This window comes from Pseudochaenichthys georgianus, unplaced genomic scaffold (assembly GCF_902827115.2).
Source record: "Pseudochaenichthys georgianus unplaced genomic scaffold, fPseGeo1.2 scaffold_363_arrow_ctg1, whole genome shotgun sequence".
NCBI lineage: Eukaryota > Metazoa > Chordata > Actinopteri > Perciformes > Channichthyidae > Pseudochaenichthys > Pseudochaenichthys georgianus.
Genome location: NW_027262962.1, coordinates 1 through 20,676, shown reverse-complemented (window position 1 = coordinate 20,676; position 20,676 = coordinate 1). Strand labels below are relative to the sequence as shown.

Below are 20,676 nucleotides of genomic sequence, written 5' to 3'. Positions count from 1 at the left end.
TTGTTTAATATCCTATTGTGTCTCAAAAGGAAGTCAAGAGTTCTCGCACTCAACATTATTCCCTTTCACCCTCAAGTTTCCCCAAATACCTTCCACTTCGAGCATCATTCATTACCCTCCCCCACACCTTTCCCTGCTGGCCTCCTTGTTTATTCCTTTAGCCAGCATCTCATATATATTCCGGGTCTTGACATTCCCCAACTCACACATGTTATCCCCTTCACCCACATATAGCTTCATCTCATTCTCACTCCCCCTTGCAGTCTCTCTCTCCATCATCCTTTTCCATTCAGCAGGTATCCCCTCTTTTACTCTCCATAATATTCTCAGCTGTGCCGGAACCCATTAGGAGATCTTTACCCCTCACCTCATCCACCACCACCTGTGCCCTCATGAAACCTGGCACAAACTCATACACCAGATCTTTAGAGTCCTGACCCCCGCTCTCCACATAGGCAGTGGGAGAGCGGGACAAACAAACCCCTCCTCGTTATCTTCGGTTCAGGAAGATGGGCTGCTTCCACACCTGTTCAGTACTTTCACATTCATACTTTACTTTTGGCAATAAAGAGCCCCAACGCACTCACCACCTCCCTCTGGAAGTCGCTCAGCTCCACCATATCTCCTTGTCTTATCCTCATGTAGACAGCGCTATCTCCACATTTTCCCACATCTCTCCAGCGCCTCCCTCATAAAGATCTTCCACACAAAATCTTTCCCCTTGTCCAGGTGTTTGATCATTGTTTTCACTCTTAAGGCCCCCCAGCTTCCTTTCGAGATTAATCAATTGTAATCCCCCATCTTTGTATTCATTCTCCATCACCTCTTTAGCAATCCTAACCCCCTTCCGTTCCAGATGAATTCGCTTATTATTTTGTCAATTCCCTTTATTACCTTTTCAGGCACATCTCTCAGTCATCACTAGTGCTGCGTACCTGGACTCACATTCAGGTTCAGGTCCGGACTTATAAGTCCGGACCTGAACCCATGGCTTGTGTCAAGTTGTGTGAGTAACTAAAGTGAACTTATTGTGAGCTAATTATCAATTGAAAATTAACTCATAATCAACTCAAATTGAAACTCGTCAGGTTATTGCGCTCCCTTCCAACTTGTGTCTACATTTCTCTACAAAGTACAAATGTAAAAAAAACACTACAAATGACTTATGACAGCAACTACAGTGAACTACTACAAAGTTCAAACATGTATTTCATTTACCAAACAAAGTAACCAAACAGTCCCTGAGCTGACTGAGCCTAAATCCCTAAAACGTTGCTGAAAGGTAGAGTGTAGAGTAGACTATACGCATTACACTGTTACACACCTACTATACAGTATAGGCTACACTGTATGTACAGTCAGAGTACTGTACTGTCTGTGCACCATGTATTTTCTACAACTCTACATGTGACATTATACAGTACATACTACATACATAGCAGGGTTTCCGTTAGCCGGTAATTACCGGTTTTTAGCTGGTAAAATTTATTAAAAACCGGTAAATTCAAAACCTGACGGTCAAAATGTCTGGTAATAATTAGGGAGGCTCCGATCGATCGGCCGCCGGTCATTATCGGCCGATATTCACTCTTAATAGTTTGATCGGTGCTCTCTATAAAGGCCGAGCAGGAGAGCTGGATCTGATCCATATGGACATAAACGCGAGGGAAGTAAGAGAGAGAGATCAGATCAGCTGCTGAGTCTGACGGAGACATGCAGCTCTGCATGATCACCTGAAGCCCCGCCCACTGTTTAGCGAGCTGCAGGAGCTGCAGGAGAAACTAGGCTTGTTTGAGACACATTGCGGCTTCGCCTCGAAAGTAGACGAGAGTAGCCGATCGCAAGCCGGGGGAGGTCTCAAAAAGCTCGCCTGAAGTCGGACAGCTCGGAGACTTCTTCTTCTTCTCTCGGTTTTTTGGCGGATTGCAAACAACTTTAAGGTGCATACCGCCACCTCCGGAGTCGGCTTGACTCGGTTTGCATTTATAAAGAATGCACAAATGTGTTTAATCGTTAATGTCAGATATGTACTAAGTAAATACATTTGTTCCTGCTCAAGATTAGATTAAACTTTATTGTTATTGCACATATTACAGGTACTGAGAGAACGAAATGCAGTTTAGCTTCTAACCAGGTGCAACAAGCAGTGAAGTGGAAAGTAATGTACACAATCTACAGAATAACATATAGAAGGAATTGAATGATGAATAAACAGTGGGGTATGAATACACTAGACATCAGCCTGAGAGCAGTATGAACAGTGTGTATGAATACATTAGATATCAGCCTGTGAGCAGTATGAACAGTGTGTATTAATACACTAGATATCAGCCTGTGAGCGGTATGAACAGTGTGTATTAATACACTAGATATCAGCCTGTGAGCAGTATGAACAGGGTGTATGAATACACTAGATATCAGCCTGAGAGCAGTATGACAGTGTGTATGAATACACTAGATATCAGCCTGTGAGCAGTATGAACAGTGTGTATGAATACACTAGATATCAGCCTGTGAGCAGTATGAACAGTGTGTATGAATATGCTAAGATATATAAAGTATGAAAACGGTAAGCAGTATAGTATAAAATATATAGATATTAATTTCATGATGATAAACATTGTGGAAACAATGATAAATGGGAATGGATGTGGCGACGTAAAACTGACACAAAACAACAACAAACTTTTGCCAGCCAATGGGAGAGCTCCATCAGCAGCACGTGGTAAAAGCCACCAATGAGCGCTCAGCTGGAGATACCAGCGAGTCGTTTCCCATCAAGCATTTCGCTTTCGCAGCTCGTGGAGAGCAACTGCGCCAACTCGCCTCGCCTCGCTCTCAAGGCTGCGGGCGTCTTTGTCCCGCGAGATTTCAAAGTCTCATGTGGGCGATCCTCCAGAGCAAGTCGGACAAAATGACTACCCATCATGCAACGCACTAGCAAGACGTTGATCGCAACTGCGCAGGTCTTGCTTGTCTCAAACAAGCCTAGTGACGTGCTGTCAGGAGAGAGGGAGGGAAAAGAGGGATCCGTTTCTCCCGTGTTATTATTCAAAGTTGATGTAAACTTCTGAATAATGTACGTTATCTACTACAAGTAGTTTGTTTGAATGTAATAATTATGTTGTTTGTTGTTTGTGGAATCATTATTGAAAAAATCTGAATTTTTCGATCTGTTACGATTATAAACTGAAGCAATATAAAAATGAGCCCCATGAACTGAGTTTTAAACTGAAGCATATCTGCTCATAGTCCGGTAATTACCTGCTAACGGAAACTCTGCTACACAACTCTTATTATTATTATTGAAATATGACACACGGTAAGTTTCAAATTTGTCCGGTAAAATAAATTCTGCCCGGACATTTGACCGGCGAGAAAAAATCCTAGCATACTGTTAGAAATTAAAATCAATGTTGATATGGCGTAATTTTGAATTAAATACACTATTTAATTTAAATCAGTTTTATTCTGAAAAAACAGGAAGTTCACTAACTATTAACTTAATACTTTTATTCGGAAAATTCTTCACTTCCGGTTAGCATTAGCATGTGGCGAAATGCTACGTTTTCAAACCGTGAATCGAAGGTGAAATGACATGTGATGTTGTACACTGAGCACACTGGGATTAGCACTCATTTATTGACACTGAATAACGTTTATCAGGGAATGTTTAAATAACCACAGACACCAGAATATACATAAGTGCTAGTTTTTTTGCGAGTCCAAGTGCCGGTTCCTGACGTTCCGGTTTTAACCGGACTTGAACCGAAACTTTTTACAAGTCCAGTACCGGTTCAGCTTGCCGGTACGCAGCACTAGTCATCACATATACCAATTTGCTCATTATTAACCCGTTTATTATTATTATTATTGTTTCAATTTCCTCCCCTTCCAAAACCTCAATGTTTTCCTGATCCCCTCATATTGCACATCTCTTCCTACCTTGTCCCTAATTCCCATGTTTATCCCTAACACTCTAAAATATTCTTTGTTTTCCTTCAACCCCATCTCCATCTCCCCTCCCAGCACCATGTATTCTGACTTCTCTTTATTTACTTTTGCCCCTGACGCCCCTCAATATGTTTTTAATACCTCAAATACCCCTCTAACACTTCCCATGTCCCTCACCATGACCGTTGTGTCATTGGTGTACTGAAATAACAAACTCTTCCCCCCCCCCCCCCCCCCGGCACCTCTATCCCTCTGATATCCTCACTCTGCAACAGCATCGCCGACAGCGCGTACAGCATGGTGGAGAGAGGGCATCCTTGCCGGACTGATCTCCCCAGTTTAAATACATTTGTGACTATCCCATTAATTTTCACACAACTCACCGCCCCAGCATACATCCTCCTTATCCACCCTGTCATCCCCTCCCCAAATCCCTCTCTCTCCAGCACCTTAAACAAATACATGTGATTCACCCTATCAAAAGCTTTGTTTAGGTCCAGGCTCACGACCACCCCCTCCTATGCCCTTCTTCATGTGATCAATTGTGTCCCTGATACTACACACGTGTCACTGATCTCTCCCTGGAATACTATAAGCCTGTGTGCCTCCCACTACCGTCCCTATCACCCTCTTAATCCTGTTTGAGAACACCCGTGCTATTATTTTATAATCAGTGTTGAGCATCGTCAGTGGTCTGTAATTTTCCAGCCTATCCCTACTTCCCTTCTAAATAGTATACTATACCCCATGCTCCCCTTGCAGTATAAAATGTCTATTCTGCTCTGCTCCAGCACCCCCCTCCACCACCTGTTTCCTAGAAAACACCCGTTTGTTCCTATTTCTTTCTCTCCATACGTCATGCATCCCATTTGTCCCCATCACTTTTTTCAACATTTCTCGAGAGGAGGCTCTTTTAAAAACCATCCCCCCAGCCACATCAATAGTCCCACACCACACATTGAAGTCCCCCAGGACTTAGGAGGCGGGTCAGGCACCTCATCAGGGATTTCCGGCTCTGGGGGGGAGGGGGGTGCATAGGTTGTGGCAAATTCATCATCCTCATATTCTTCCCCTCTTCCTCTCTTTCCTCTCTCTCTTTCACAGTTTCGTGCCAAGTGCCCTACCCCCATTGCATCTGACCAGGCCTGAGGCAATGCCTGCAGACCTGGGTCTGCCCATCATGTTTCACCGCAAAGAACTCAAAGCCCCCTACTACTTCGAACTTAGTCGAGTATGGGAGTGAGCGCACCTCCTCACCAAAAACCACCCTCAGGTGACGAGTTCCATCGGCCACTTTTGTCCCCGGAATAGTTCTCCTCACTATCCGTGACCCCGGCTCCACCCCCCATTCACCCAGTTCCATCAGAATCACTCCATCATCCATATACACGGGCACATTCATGAACGACACCGTGACTTCGTTTTTCCTCAGCACCTGTGCAGACACTATAACCCCTTTCACGCTTAACCCCTCGAACAGTCTCTCCTTCCCCTCCAAGTCTTCATCGTCACCTCATGTTCCCTCTCTCCTTTCGTCCTGCACTCCATCACTCTGCCACACAGCTCCTGCATACCCACCACCACATCCATCAGTCAGCTTGACACTTCCACCCTCCACAAAGACTTTCAGTGTATAGTCTACCCGAAACACATCCCCCCCTTCCTCCTCACCACCTTTTCCTTTCCAAGTCCTTCTTTTTCTTTCCCCTCTTTCTTTCCCGATTTGCCATCTGTTGTCCCTTCAGCTTTCCCACCTCCACGGCCCTTTCCATGGTTTTCACCACCTTTATGTTGCCTCTTTCCAGAGGGCCCTTCCCCCGCACTCTGCTCGGCCTCCTCCCTCCCTTCCTTTGTTGTACTTTCAAAATGTCCTTTCAGTACGAATGATGTCCTCCCACCACCAGCATCCCTTCCCTCTTTTCCCTTGTCCATTTTGGAGTATCCAGCTGCTGAAGTAGCGGGCTCTGACTTCTGACTTAGTCTCTCCCGTGATTCCCTTCCCATCAAACTCCTTCCCATCAAGCACTGTCGTCTTGGTATTCACCTCCACTCGCTCTCCGCTTTCTCCCTTCTTTGCAGCCTTCTTTTTGTTTCCCTCTTTGTTTTCCTCCGTATCCTGCTTCCTGTTAGCATCCATTAGCATGTCCTCCTCGATTTCCTCAGTCTGCATCTCCTCTATTCCCGCCATGGGATCACGGTGATAAGGCCTCCCCAGACAGCAGTGCTGTTTGGGGAGATAAATGTCCAAAAAACCGCTTTCAAATAGTCCAATAAATGGTCTTTCCTCCCGTTTCCTCCAAACATTTGCTGAGCTCTTCCTTGTACAGCCACACAATTCGCCCCTAGTGTCTTTTTTTTTTTTTATCTTTTTTTTTATCAAAAAGCACAGTTTATACATTTTTCATACAATATTTACAAAAACACACATTAATTCCTTTAACATCTAAACATTCCCTATATCTTCTTCTCTAATCGTGGTCAAAATTGAACCTCAATTTGCCTTCCTCTATTACCATCAATTTACATCCACTTATAAATTCATCATTAAACACATCAATCCCTTATACCCCAACAACATTCTCATATCCCTCATTATAGTCCTCTTCATAATGCCCCACACACCAACAGTTTTCCCCTCATAGTGTGCAACATCTCTCTCAATTTCACCGCATACCTCCCATGGCGTAAACACAAATTTAACACACCCAACATTACACCCATCCCTTTTGCCCTTCCACCCAAATAACCACAATTCCTTCCAATTCCATACATTTCAACATCCCTTCTTCCCAACACCTGCATATCAACTCCTTCATTTTCCCAAAAAACACTTTCAATTCCCCACACTCAAAAAACTCATGCATGCAATTCTCCACTTCCACTTTACACACATCGCATTCTCTCTTCACCTCGTTATCAAACATACTTATAATTAAATTATTAAAAACCCTGTTGTGCCTCAAAATAAAATCAAAATGCTCACATTCCACACTATTCCCTCTCACTCTCAGATTCATCCATATTTTCTTCACATCCATTCCACCCACCACCTTCTCCCACACTTTCTCAGAAGCAGGCCTCCTGACCTCCCCTTCCCCAGGACACCATAAATCATTTTTCTGTTCATATCTTGTAACAACCCTTCACCCACATACAACACCACATTATTATCCCCTTTCACCACAATATTGCTTTCAATCAGCCTTCTCCATTCCCCCGGCATCCCCTCTTTAATGCTGTCTAACAAGCTTTCAGCCGTCCACTTCCCCATCAACAAATCCCTTCCCCGTGCTTCATCTATTATCACCTGTGCCCTCATGAACCCCCGGTACATACTCATACACTAAATCCCTGATCACCCTGAACCCCGCTCTCCACATTGGGAGATTAAAGATCATCTCCCCCTCTTTTTTAAATCATCCTGTTTTGGAAGATTGGTTGTTTCCACACTTGACCCCTATTCACGCATTCATACCTCACATTCACCATAAAATCTCCCCATGCACTCCAATACCTCCCCTTGAAATTCGCTCATCCCACTCATCCACCCCTTCTTAAAACACATACATATCCCACTATCCCCACACCCCTCCACCTTTATTTATTTTACTTTTGAGAAACACCTTCCATATGTGCTTCTCCTTCACATCCAAATATTTTAACATTGTTTTCACCCTCATTGCTTTGATCTTCCTTTCTATATTAACTAAATTAAGCCCCCCATCTTTATACCCATTCTCCAAAACCTCCCTCGCTATCCTAACTCCCTTCCCCTCCCACAAAAAAACACTCACCAATCTATTTACTTCCCTAACTACTCTCTCCGGCACCTCCATTCACATTAATACATACATCAACTTGCTCATTACTAATCCGTTCACCACCACCACCTTACCCCTCAACTTAAACCCTCAACCTCCAGAAATCTAGAGTCCTCTTTACACTCCCTATCATCACCTCATACTGCTCATCCCTCCCTTCCCTATCCTTATTCCCACATTAATCCCCAATATCCTAAAGTAATCTTTCTTTTCCCTTAACCCTATCTCACCTCCCCCTACATTCCCTTCACCCAACACCATATACTCTGATTTATCCATGTTAATGTTTGCCCCTGACGCCCTTCCATACACCCCCCACACTCTCTAACACCCTTTTACACTTCCCATATCCCTCACCGTGATTGTAGTGTCATCCGCATACTGGTACAGCAAGCTTACCTCACCCCCCGGTACTGACACTCCTCTCACCTCTTTGTTTAGATTCAGTAAACCCGCCGACAGCGCGTACAGCATTGCCGAGAGAGGGCACCCCTGCCGGACAGATCTCCCTAACCTAAACACATTTGTTAACACCCCGTTCACCTTCACACAACTCATCGCCTTTCTATATATTCTCCTTATCCACCCAATAAATCCCTTTCCAAATCCCGCCTTCTCCATCACCCTAAATAAATACTTGTGGTTCACCCTGTCAAATGCTTTGTTTAAGTCAATGCTCACCACCACTCCCCCTTTCCCCTCTTTCATATAATTAATCGTTTCCCTTATACTCCCTATCTGTGTCGCTAATCTGCCTCCCCGGTATACTGTAAGCCTGTGTGCTCCCCACCACTACCCCAATTACCCTTTTCAACCTATTTGACAACACCCGTGCTAAAATCTTATAATCGCCGTTGAGCATGCTCAACGGCCTATAGTTCTTCAGATCCTCCCTTCTCCCCTTTTTGTGCAGAATTGTTATCACCCCTGTTGATAATCCGTCCGGCAGTTCGTCCCTCTCTCCGCAAAGCTGAAACAGCTTCGTCAGAATCGGCACCAGCTCCCCCCTAAACTCCATTGTAAAATTCCGCTATCAACCCATCCAGTCCTGGGCTTTTGTTCTTTCCCATCCCCATGACTGGCTGCCCCACCTCCTCCTTCCTTATTTCCCCCCTAACATAACTCCCTTCCTTTCTCACTCAAAACCCCCCTCATACTCCCTATTGCCTCCTCTAAACTCCCCTCGTCTCCCACTTCCTCCTCAAACAATTCCCTATAATACTCCTCTACTCTTCTCGCTATCCCTACTATATCCGTTATCACCTCCCCCCCCTTACCCTCCACCTGTTTTATTTTCACTATTCCCCTGCTTTCTTTTCTCCATCCCAAAAAAAACCTTGTACATTTCTCCCCTTCAACCAAATACCTAGCCCTACTCCTAACTATTGCCCCATTACACCTCTCCCTTTCTATTATCCCTAACTCTCCCTTTATTCTATTATACTCCCCCTATATCCCTACCTACCTCATCCTCTCCCCCTTTCTATCTCCTCCTCCAGTTCCTCCTCTAACCTCCTCTCTCTGTCTCTACCCTTTTTCCCTCTCTCTGCGGACATACTTTATACTTTTCTCCTTTATTACCCCTTTTTACATCTCTCCACCACCAAACCTCCTCCCCCACATCCATACTCCCTTGATTTAATATACACTCTTTCACCATCTCTTTATATCCCTCATCTTTCAACACTCCCGCATTCAGGACACCATGCACCTCCCCCTCCCCCCGCTCCTCCCTCCTCCCAAACAAAACCTTAAAATCACGTGATCGCTCCACCCCGTCATCCCAAACTTAAAGTCACTTATCTTTTTCCCCCACACTCCCCTTGCACCAACACCAGATCGATCCTGCTTTGTTTCAGCACCCCCCCCACCACCTGCTTCCTCGTGTACATCCTTTTATCCACATTCCTTTCCCTCCACACATCTCTTTCAACCCATTTCCCCTCACCCCCCGTGAAGCATCACTTTTAAACACCATCCCACCCGCCACATCAATCCTTCCACACCACACATTAGAATCACCCCCCACCATACTATCCCCCCACATTTCCCCCTCCACCTCTCATGTTTCCTCTTCCTTCTCCTCATTCTGGAGCATGCACATTTATCACTCTGCACACTTCCCCCCTGAACCCAAACTCTACCCCAATCAACCTTCCCCTCCCCATCATCCTCACCTAATTTTCCAATTCCCCTTTCTTATCAATATAGCAACCCCTCCAGCATTCTCCCTCCCATTATTTACAAACACATCTACCCACCCAACCCTTTCACCACATCCTCCACACATTTAGTATCCCAGTGAGTTTCTTGCAGACATATTATCTCGGCATCACACATCATTAACCCCTTATCCCTTCTATCTTTCGTTTGAGCCCTCGCCCATTAAAAGAACTATCCACACCATCTTGTCAGTCCAATGTGCATAAAGTATATTTTTTTAACATTTTTTAGATCATCACCTTTTCTCCTATTTTCACTTTGTCCTTCTCCCTCTTCTTCCAGTCATCTGCCATCCAGGAGAACCCCGCTTCCACCGGAATCTCCCCTCCCTTTCCACCGTCCCAGGGAGGACCCCTTCCTACTTTCAGACCTCGACCTCTGCGTCGCCGTCCCTGGAGGCTCAGTCTCTTTTCCCTCTTTCCTTCCCGCCCCTGGAGCTCGCTCTCGTTGTCACCTCCCGACTCGGATCCGCTGCGGCTCCTGTCCCTGCTTTCTCCTTCCTGCCGACCAGGCCTTTCTTCCTCCTTCCTTTTCCGCCGTCCCCCCCATCTCCTTCTCCTTTCTCCCCAACTATGACCTCCACGATCTCTTCCGCCTCCAAGATCACCTCCGTCACCTCCACTCCAGGCTGTTGTTCCCCGTCCTCCATCTCATCCCCTTCAGCCACATCCTCGGTTCTTCCCTCTTTTGTAGTCTCCTCCACCTCCATGTCGTCTTCGCTTTTATCTTCCTCACCCCCCTCCAATCTCGCTTCTTTCCTCCCCCCCCCTCATTCCCCTCCATACCTCTCCCTCCTCCTCCATTTTCCCCGTCACGTTGTCTTTTCTTTCCCACATCCCTCTGTCCTCCTCGCTCATTTCCCACTCCTCCCTTCCCTCCTTCTCCCTTCCCCTCCTTCCCCCTTCCCCCCCCCTCTTTCATTTGTTGTTCCCGTCCTCCAGTCCCACCCTCCTCCCCACATGCCTTCCCCTGCCCCACATTCTCTGGCAAATGCCCCTTCTCATCACACCTCTTACATACAAATCTCAGGGCAACTCCCTGAAAATGTGCCCCGACCTCAAACAATTCCTGCACACCGCCACCTGCCTATCGTGTATCACCCCTTATATACTCCGCACCCCCCCTCCACCTTAAACTGTGCAGAATATGGCAATGAAGGTGGACCCTGTCATTAAATGCACCTTCATGAACCGTGTCCCATTCCGCCACCCTCATCCCCTCCCTTGTGTTTCTCATAAACCTCCTTTTTATTGGAAGAGGCCGCCTTCACCCCCCAGTCACTCAGCTTCTGTAGTATCTGGTAGTCGCTTATGTACATTGGCATATACAAAAACGACACCATCACCTCATTCACCGTCAACCCCTCCGCCTTTAACACCACCCCTTTTGCCCTCACCCCCCTCCAGCAATCTAACCCTCCCTTCCTCCCACCTCATCGTCACCTCATACCTTTCCCCCTTCAACCTACACCCCAACACCTCCCCACACACCACCTGAATTTCATAGAGCATGTCCAGCATGGATATTTTATCCAACCCCCCCTCCACAGTGACCGCCAATGTCTTGTCCGCCCGGTACTCTCGGTCTTCTTCCCTTCCTCCTCTCTCCTTGAGCTTTGACCTCCTTCTTTCCCCTGGCTTCCCCTCTGCTCCGATCCATCTTTCCCTCCTGCTTTCCCCTCTGCACTTTTGGGAGGCTTCTCCATACTATGATCTCCCTCAGTTACCTCCACCTCTTCAACTGTCTCTGCTTCCCCCCCCACTTTCTTCTGTGCACCAACGCCACCTGAAGTGCTGGCGCCCTCCATGCCTGCTTTCCGGCTGTCGGGAGTCTTCTCCACACTTCCTTCTCCCTCAGTCACTTCCACCTCCACCTCTTTTAGTGCCTCTGCCCCATCCTTTCCTTCCATTTCTTTATCTTCTTCTTCTTCTCTTTTCTTCTCCGCCGTTCTTCTTCGCCGCCGTTCTTTTGTCTTCCACTACTTGTTTGTATCCCCACCTCCTTTCCCAATCTTAGACTGTGGACGTTACTGTTTCTCCTTCCTTTAACATCGTCATTCTCCCCCCACTTTCCTTTACTTTTTCCTCCTTTTACTCCGTCTTTATCTGCTGTTTCTGCCTTTCTAGCTCCAGCTGCTGCAGCAAACGCTTCCCCTCCCCCTCCTCCATGCATTGTATGACTCACATTTGGCTCTCCCGTTTTCCCTCCCATTCTTTTCATTTTCCACCGCTTCAAGTTGTCCCCCCAGACAGCAGTAGTGTTTATGGGGGTTTTCGCCGAATAATCCACTGGAAAAAGCTCCTTAATCCGTCACTTTAGACAACTTTTCTCCTCAGCCAAACAATTCGTTTTTTTTCGCTCTTCCTCCTTAGCTCCTCACAGCACTCCAAGTGGCTCAGAGTGGTATGGCCGTAAGCAAAGAGTTTGGAGGGATAATGGCTTCTTATAGCTGAGAGGGGCTGGAGGTCTCAGGGCCGAGGTTGGGTGCTGAAAGGTGGACTGCCAAACCTCCATGTCGATACCCAGCAGCTGTGGGTTCTGCAGGGGTCCCCAGGCCTGCCTGTGAGCCTGTCTCCCCCTCTCCAGCACCTGCGAGCTCTCCGGGTCCTGGAGAGGCATTTGCAGGCTTCTCTCCTTTCCCCCATACAAAAATGACTTTTAAATGGATACTTTTGGATGTAAATGGTTCACTGTGTCATGGCTATGGGTCTCTGAAACAACCAGGCTTTTAGCACACTGTTAGCAGAGTTTAATCCGATTTTTAGCACTCTTTTCCCCGCAGAAACTAGTTTAAATCACCGTTAAACACTTATTTGCAATGTCTATTTAATGGACACCACTCTATGTATTAATGTACGTGATATGGACATATTATTCTGTACACGCCACGGACAATGATGTCCCCTGGTGCAACACTTTAACATGTTATATCTCTGTGGGGAAAGCTCGTCCGTCTCCGGTTCTTTGTCCACGTGGAAGGCCCCTGCACTGGCTATCCATGCAGCTTCCAGCTTATTTTTATTTAGCTCTGGGGCCGAACTGCATGTCTGTACACTTAGCGTACCGCAACCGGCAGTTAATGTCCACAAAGTGTACACACATGTCCCTCAGGGATGTAAGGGTTGGTGTCACAGGGAGAGGGAGGCTGGGTTGCGGGATGGCATCTGGCTTTCCAACAGCCCCGTCTCGCTCCAGCATTAAAGCCACCCGATCCAATCGGTCACTGTAAAGCAAAGCAAAGCCAATGGACTGAGTTTGAGGGACATTGTGTGAAACTGTACACAATAAAACAATAACTCAATTGTGGGCAGGATTTCCATCCAATAAATAATCGTAGCCCCAACTGAAACTAAGAACATCCATTTAATAAAATGTCATTGAGTTAGTCCAACTCATTTTTATCAAATAAAGCTGAAATTAAATGATCATGTTACGTAAATTAAATGAATTTACATTTGTCCAACTCAAACTAATATAATGAATTGGTAAATAAATAACGTAAAATATAATTATGTTTCACTTTATCCCCCACTCAGACACTCATGACACAAAACCTGGTTGAGATATTTTTATTGAAAATTCTCAGATAACAATTACAGCTTGAGGTGGATAGCCAGTGCTCACTTTACTCGTCTGTTTGCATTTCTTTTTCTCATAAAACACATCAAACAGACTGAGCAGGAGATACAAATAATATAATGCCAATCATGGATGAGGAAGGTGACAGTAATCCTCAATTCAACATCAATATGTATATACACATCTCAATATTAACTTTACTTGAATACACAGAGCAAGATGTACAAATTTGTTTAAAAGAACAATTTTAAAGTGGTGCAAATAGCACTCCCGTAACAGTGCCGGAACTGGTGACAAATGAACCCCCAGCTATTCTAGATCTCCCAAACAACAAAGACTCTATAAAAGGTGGAGGATTTTTTTGGTTATTTTATATATATATAAATTAGGGCTGTCAAGTTAACGCAAAAAAAAAAAATGCCACTAATTATTTTAACGCGATTAACGCATGTGCATCTTTTGTCCTCGGCCGCCCCGTAGTTTCAGAGCGCATCGACTTTAAAATACCATCGATACGACCTGCTCCATCGAAATCAGTCGCATTGACCCGAAGACACATTTAGAGTATTCCTAGCTTCCTAATGATATCAGGATTGTTGTTGTTCTCCAAATATTAAGCAAAATATGTCACATTATATAATGACTTTCACCGAGTCCTCATTTTGAGAAAAAGGCCTTCAAAGTTTCCTCTCTCTGGAATCCATCGATCTGATTGGTTATCAGCAAATGATCATAATACTACGGAGGGAAGATATTTTCGTTTGGATTACTGGTCTGGGGGAAGCTTGTGAGTGTGTGTGTATGAGGTGTGTGTATTGTGTTTGTTTCCCGGGGAAAACCCTCACGAGAAACACCGGCTGTTGTTGTGCCTGCTGTGACGTCAAGTTACTCCGTTCTCCGCTTGTAATTATGCCGAAGCTTCAAAGCTGTATTTCATCTGGATTTGCAGAAACAAGTTTAATATTCTGAAAGCCAAGACTTTGTTTATTTTAAATCAGATGAAAACAAACTGTAACGGACCCTGCCGTGTTATCTATGATTACTATACGCGGACATTCATAATTTCAGCCGGGGGGGCGGCGCTGCGGAACAGCAGATTGCCTGTCATCTTCCCTTTACGAGCTTAAAGAATGTATTTATCGTGAGTTTGGAAATAAAAGTTTCATATTCTGAAAGCCAAGACTTTGTTTGTTTAAAATCAAACAAAACACACGAACCCTGAAAAAATAGTTTTTTTGCGGTGCTACATGGATTCTCACCGACTCACCGTGACATACGGAGGCTTCACGAAAGTTACATGGGAAATAAGCCCCTCCCACACCTCTATATAAACAGCGTGTGGAAGCCCTCTCCGGCTCACTCTGTCCTGATGCAGCGCAGCCAACGCATCTCTCGTGCTCACGCGTAGAGCTGCAGATCCTCCTGAATGCTGAACACCACACGCACAGCTACATGTTCCTATAATACACACTGCTTGGATTTGATCACCTTGCAGGGCTATCCTGGGGGAGATTGTTTAGTTATAATAAGCTGAAACAATCAGACTCCTGGGATTACGACTGAAGATGTGTATTAGAATTGTTAATGTGAGTGATAGTAAAAACACTACTATGATAGCTATCACTCAACGTCATTTCATTTTCTTGGGGTCTAAGGTGGGAGTTGGATCTGCCTCGGTGGAGAGCAAGGATGGCCAGTGCATTCAGTCCTGTAGCCGTCTTGGCAGCAGGATTCAAACCCTTTCCTCCCTGACTCAGCGAGTGCCCCATGTTCTCATTTCTGTGGCAGGTTCGCTCTCTCTGGTGGCCCCTGATAATTCACTGCCTGATACTCTCTCCCCCTCATTATAATTAGAATCCTAACCGTCAAAGCCTTTCCAGCTCGTAATCTAAAATGGACGCCCACGTGCTTACTCCTCCTCGTGCCTTAAAACTAAAATGGCGGCCCACTTGAAATTAATTAAGAGAACACGTGAATTGTAAATAAATAAGGACAACATAACAATTTGGAATGAACATTTTATTGGGGTCACAAAGGTCCAACGTAGGATTAAGAAAATACATGGCAACTTACCTGCTTACGGGAACATGCGGGAGCTTCACAAACTCAGACAAATAAGCGCCGGTGTTTTGTTTTCATAAGAAAGGCCACCTAATTGTGACGTCTGTAGTCAACACACTAAAAGACTACAATTCCCACGGCGCCAAAGGTTGCTTTTGGCGCAGCTCTTTGACCTCCTTGCCCAGTGCTGGGCATGGCACCTGCCAAAAGAATATAGCCTACAGTTTGAAGTCATAACCGACTGCTTTTTCTCACACACATGACATATATGGGGAACTTTGTTATAATGGCTAACGTTAGCTTACCTTTCACGATTTGAGTAGCCTTTGTTCTCCCACATGAGTACTGCTTGGCGATCTCCGAGTCTGGGAACATGTCTTTCAGCGATTTGTTAATGTCATCTGTGTTTGGTTTCCATGGTAACGCGTCGTACCGCCTATGCCGTTCGCCTGTCTTAACTGAGAGAATGAGCTCGAGAAAAAAAAGTGTATGTAAATTCCCACCCTCGTGGAAAGAAGAATTTCCATTTCTCACAGAGTTTTAGGGAAAGCTTTTTGTAAATACTGTAAAGTCGATTTCAGTATCGCGCATGGTGGTCGCACAGACGTGAAGCACCACGAAGATGCTGAAACACAAAGTCTGCGAAACAGCACCAGGGTCAAAAAAGCATCGCCAGCCTGCTAGGAAAAGGTAGACCTGATCCAGTCGTGGTGCTGAAGTAAAAATGTCTATGTTGGTGGCCAAACAGAACATCCCTTTCACCTTCACGGATAAGACCCCTTCGGATTCTTCTGGGTTGAGAAAGTCTCATTTGGGGGACCGGAGCCTGTCATCCAATCAGATCAGAGCCCCTTAGATCAATTCAAGCCAGTGTACCATTACCACCCAGATCCCCCCACCCCAAATACTCTGACTCCCCCTGCTGGCTGCATGCTTGATATGACAGGTAAGAGATGTTATGAACTTGTTGTCAAAAGCAAGGACATCTCAGTCATTGAGCACCTCTCCTCTCCTCCAAGGAAATTAGGACTAATTACTCCTGCAGCGGTCAGACTTTACGACCAGCAGTGCCCCTAGTAGACCCCCCTACACACACACCACAACTCAGACTATATCACCCCTTGCTGCTAAATACAAACCAACTTTGTGCAATATATATATATGCCATTAATAACTGTAATGTATACCTGGCTGCTAAACCCTTGTTACTGTTACAAGGTATGTATCTTGTATCTTGTAAATTGTGTAAGTTGCTGCTGTTAAATACCGTCAAACTATGTGCAATACGTGCTTTATGTGCAATATATACTTTGTATACATATGCCATCTTTAATAACTGTAATATATACCGGGCTGCTAAACCCTAAGAACTGCTACAGGATTTGATTTGATCTGTATTTTTGAAAATTATGTAACTTTTTTTAGCATATTGTTTATTATATTATAACTTAGTACTTTTTTAACGCGTGTAAGATATGCAACACTAAGCTGTCTGTGGCTCGTTCCCCCTCTGTGGGACTAAAGGTATTCTGATTCATTATGTATTATGTGTATTTCCAATGCAGTGTTTTTATATGTATTGTTCAAACTATTTAAAATAAAGTTTTCTAAAAGGCAAAAGGACATCTCCGTCAATGTCAAAAGCAAGGAATAAGCAGTCAGAGATATTCAAGTTTAAAAATACCTTTATATTTATTTATTTACAAGTTTTACAAATCAAAATTAGGAAGACTTTTTGTTCAGGGTTGCGGCCTTCTTCTTCTTCCCGTTGACGCTCTGTCGGTCCCTCAGCATTTCCTTCTCCGTTCTCCCTCCCCTCAACTCGGTGAGCCACTGCGCGGCTCTGGGGTCAGAAACCTGGCAGACGCTCTGCCCGTCGCCCGGGTCGTTCTCTGGCTGCATCGCGTGCAGGTGCGCTCACGCCTGGAGGGAACACACCGGCTGCAGCAGAGGCCACCTCTCTCTGCAACCTCCACCCGGTGGTCTTCGGGACGTTGACCTTCAGCCACTGATCCAGGGTCAGTCCTGAAGTGGCAGAAGGTCAAGCCTTGGAGGGAGAGGTGCTCATCACTGAGATGTCCTTTGAGCAGCCAGGACACACACACACACACACACACACACACACACCACACACACACACACACCAATACACACACAACCACACACACACACAGCCTTATACACTGTTTCATTGTGTTGTTAGTCTTGTATGTGTTCAACAGAGACAGATGTTAAAGGTGATTACATTAGATGTCTCACCTTCTTGGTGGAGTCCATTTTGAGGATGGAGCCAAAGGTTGAGGTCGCCTTCGCCTTCAGCTCCTCTATCCTCGTGAAGGACTCCAGGACGTAGGTGGAGAGAAGCCAGCCGCTGCTGGGGACAGGCACCATCTGTGGTGGAGGCTGAGGAGGAGGCATCTGCACACCTGCAACCTCAACCCTCCGGCAGGTGTGCAGGTAGGGGATGCTCCTCCTCATCCACTCTGCCGTGTGCTGCTCCACCAGGAAGGAGCGCAGCCCCTTCATCTGAGCCAGAACCTTCCGGTCACACGAGAGCCTGCAGCACCAACACAGACCATGCAGAGGTGAACACCAGACCATCTCAAAGCCCACTGTGTGCTGCAGCGTGATGCTTACCTGTAGGTCAGCACAGCAGGTGGTCTAGGTCCAGCTGCTTCCTGACGCTCGCAGACCAGCTGGGACACAAAGGGTTGTTGGTGCATCTGCTCCTGATAGCTATCATCATAAATAATGTCTATTCGACCAAAGCATCAAGCACACAGAGTGTTCTGGTAAATGTATCAGTACCTGCACTCCAGGTACTCCGTCCCCATGTAGTACCACCCGTCCAGGTCCAGAACTCTGCGCACGGTCTTGTACAGACCGCCATCTGTCATCTTGTGTGCGCAGCTTGGACACTTCAGGTGGTACTTCCACCTCTTGTAAGGAGCCCAGAGGAAGTAGGGCCGCTGGGAGTACTTCGGCGGGGCCGGGGGAGGTGCCACAGCTGGAGCTCCGGGGACAGGACGGGCCTCCCTGCCCTGTCAGCCACAAACAGAGCCCTGCTGACCCACTCGTGCTGCTCTGCAGGGAGGCTGCTCCTCCAGGCTGCAACACACACAGGTCACTGACTGCAGCTTCACACTACACACTGGGACCAGATGTTTACAGCATTATTACAGACCTGAGGGGGAGGAGCGACTAGTCGCAGAGAAGGTGGTGCCTGAGATCCAAGAACTCCCTGCTGCTGAGGAGGAGGAGGAGGAGGAGGAGGAGCTGTGCACAGCAGAAAAACACACCTGACACACCAAATAGATGTTATTATACAAAGCTTCATAATGACACAAAGCACAGACTGACCTAAAGCAGCCTCCACCATCAGGTGGTCGTCCTCGTCTTCTGAGGAAGCTGCAGACACAATTTAATAAATGTTCACTCATCACACATCACCTGACTGACACAGTAACACTCCACTGACATGATGCATACACAGGACCGCTGGCTTCCTCCGCTGTTTGGGGGAGATGTGGTGGAGGGGGAGACAGCTGGGGAGGTGGCGGCTGCTGATGCAGCTGAGGAGGCGACAGGCTGCTTCTCCTTGTCTCTTCTGTCGATGTACTCCTTCAGCTGCGCCAGTTGGGACCCGGGCCTCCTCACAGACTGCTTCCTGAGCCACTTCCTGTACCTGACATTGAGAGGCAACAGTTAGATTAATATCACATCAAGTGTTTCTACAGCTAGTGATGAAAGTCCCACATGGCCTTACGTGCTTGGCTCCTTCTCCACACTCTCGTACATCTCCCTGTACGTCATGGCCGTGAAGGCCCCAGAGCCCACCAGCTGGTCGTGCTCTGCAGCCGTGCCCGGTGCTCTCTTCCTCCTCACTGCTGCCATCACGGCGTTGAAGAGCCCGGCGTAGTCCAGCAGAGCGTCCTTGTTCCACATGAGGGGGGTGCAGCTGACATCCCCCCCTCACGCTCTCCCTGATGCCCTGCCAGAATGGTTGCCGTGTAGCCCAGGTCCTGTGACAGCAGCCACTGGAGGGTCTGACCCCGGTACTGACCGAACTGGAGCTCTGTCTGGCTGAGGAGCTGCCAGCGGTCCGCCGGGTTCCCCCCAGCAGTGAGACCCTCGATGCGGCTTGTGCCTCAGCCAGCTCCCTGGTGTTGGAGGTGAGGCGCGGGGCTGCCCTCTTGCTGTTGGCTTTGGAGACTCTGACAGCTTCTTTGCTGGCCTTCAGCTGCAGGTCTGAAGTCCCAGCCTGGAAGGTGAAGGACGGTTTGTGATCCATTCTTCTGAAATCACATAAAAAACAGTTCAATCAAATCAAGTTTTATTTATATAGCACATTTTTAAAACGATTTTTGGTCGAGCCAAAGTGCTGTACATGCAATAAAAACACATCATTACAATCGGGACAACAGCTTGTCTGCTAACCGTTCAGAAACGTCCTGCTGCAACCGAGATGTTTGCACCTCCACCAAAACCTCCGCTGCTTCAGGGTCTCTGGATCAAATTGATAATATGCTTGAACACATGCATTGCTCTGAGATGACATGTTTATTCAACACTCGTAATCACAGCAAGCATGGTAACGTGACTCTCGCCGGCTCATGCCTGCTCTTCTGCAGGGGGGCGTGGTCAGCTACAGGGGGGCGTGGTCAGCTGCAGGGGGCGTGGTCAGCTGCAGGGGGGCGTGGTCAGCTGCAGCTCAGAATGTTCAAAGACGGGCTTGGAATAGAGCGAAAATGAGCGAAACGAGGCATGTCTAAAAAATGATCTGTTTGGTATTTTGAAAAATAAAATGTATAAATATACCTTATATAGGTATGGTCATACACTATATCATTTAAATATAGCATGATAGGTCTCCTTTAAGGTACACAAATTAACCATCAACTAGTTGTTAACTAACATATTAGCAGCATATTGGCTCCTTATAAAAACGTATTCATGCCTTGTTCTACATGACAGTATTCTACAAGTAATAAGCCGTTAGTTGAGAGTTTTTCCTCAATAACCCTCTAATTAGTGCTGA

The 20,676-nt window shown here is 46.4% G+C and overlaps 1 protein-coding gene across 1 annotated transcript; it reads right to left on the bottom strand.

Moving 5' to 3' along the window:
- Positions 1-18,282: 18,282 nt before the first annotated feature.
- Positions 18,283-20,024, bottom strand: LOC139433389 (uncharacterized). The gene is made up of 6 exons (XM_071202376.1): positions 19,405-20,024; positions 19,128-19,323; positions 18,999-19,046; positions 18,823-18,914; positions 18,447-18,679; positions 18,283-18,334 (listed from the first exon to the last, which is right to left on the bottom strand). Exons 1-6 carry the CDS (start codon positions 19,927-19,929, stop codon positions 18,283-18,285), a joined length of 1,146 nt encoding a protein of 381 aa, XP_071058477.1. The 5' UTR covers positions 19,930-20,024.
- Positions 20,025-20,676: the final 652 nt, after the last annotated feature.

Coding starts and splice junctions, on each gene's coding strand:
- LOC139433389 (XM_071202376.1), bottom strand. CDS start 19,929: ATGGATCACAAACCGTCCTTCACCTTCCAGGCTGGGACTTCAGACCTG. Junction 19,047..19,127: donor GAGGAAGCCAGCGGTCCTGT/GTATGCATCATG, acceptor TTGTGTCTGCAG/CTTCCTCAGAAGACGAGGAC. Junction 18,680..18,822: donor TAGTCGCTCCTCCCCCTCAG/GTCTGTAATAAT, acceptor TGTGGCTGACAG/GGCAGGGAGGCCCGTCCTGT.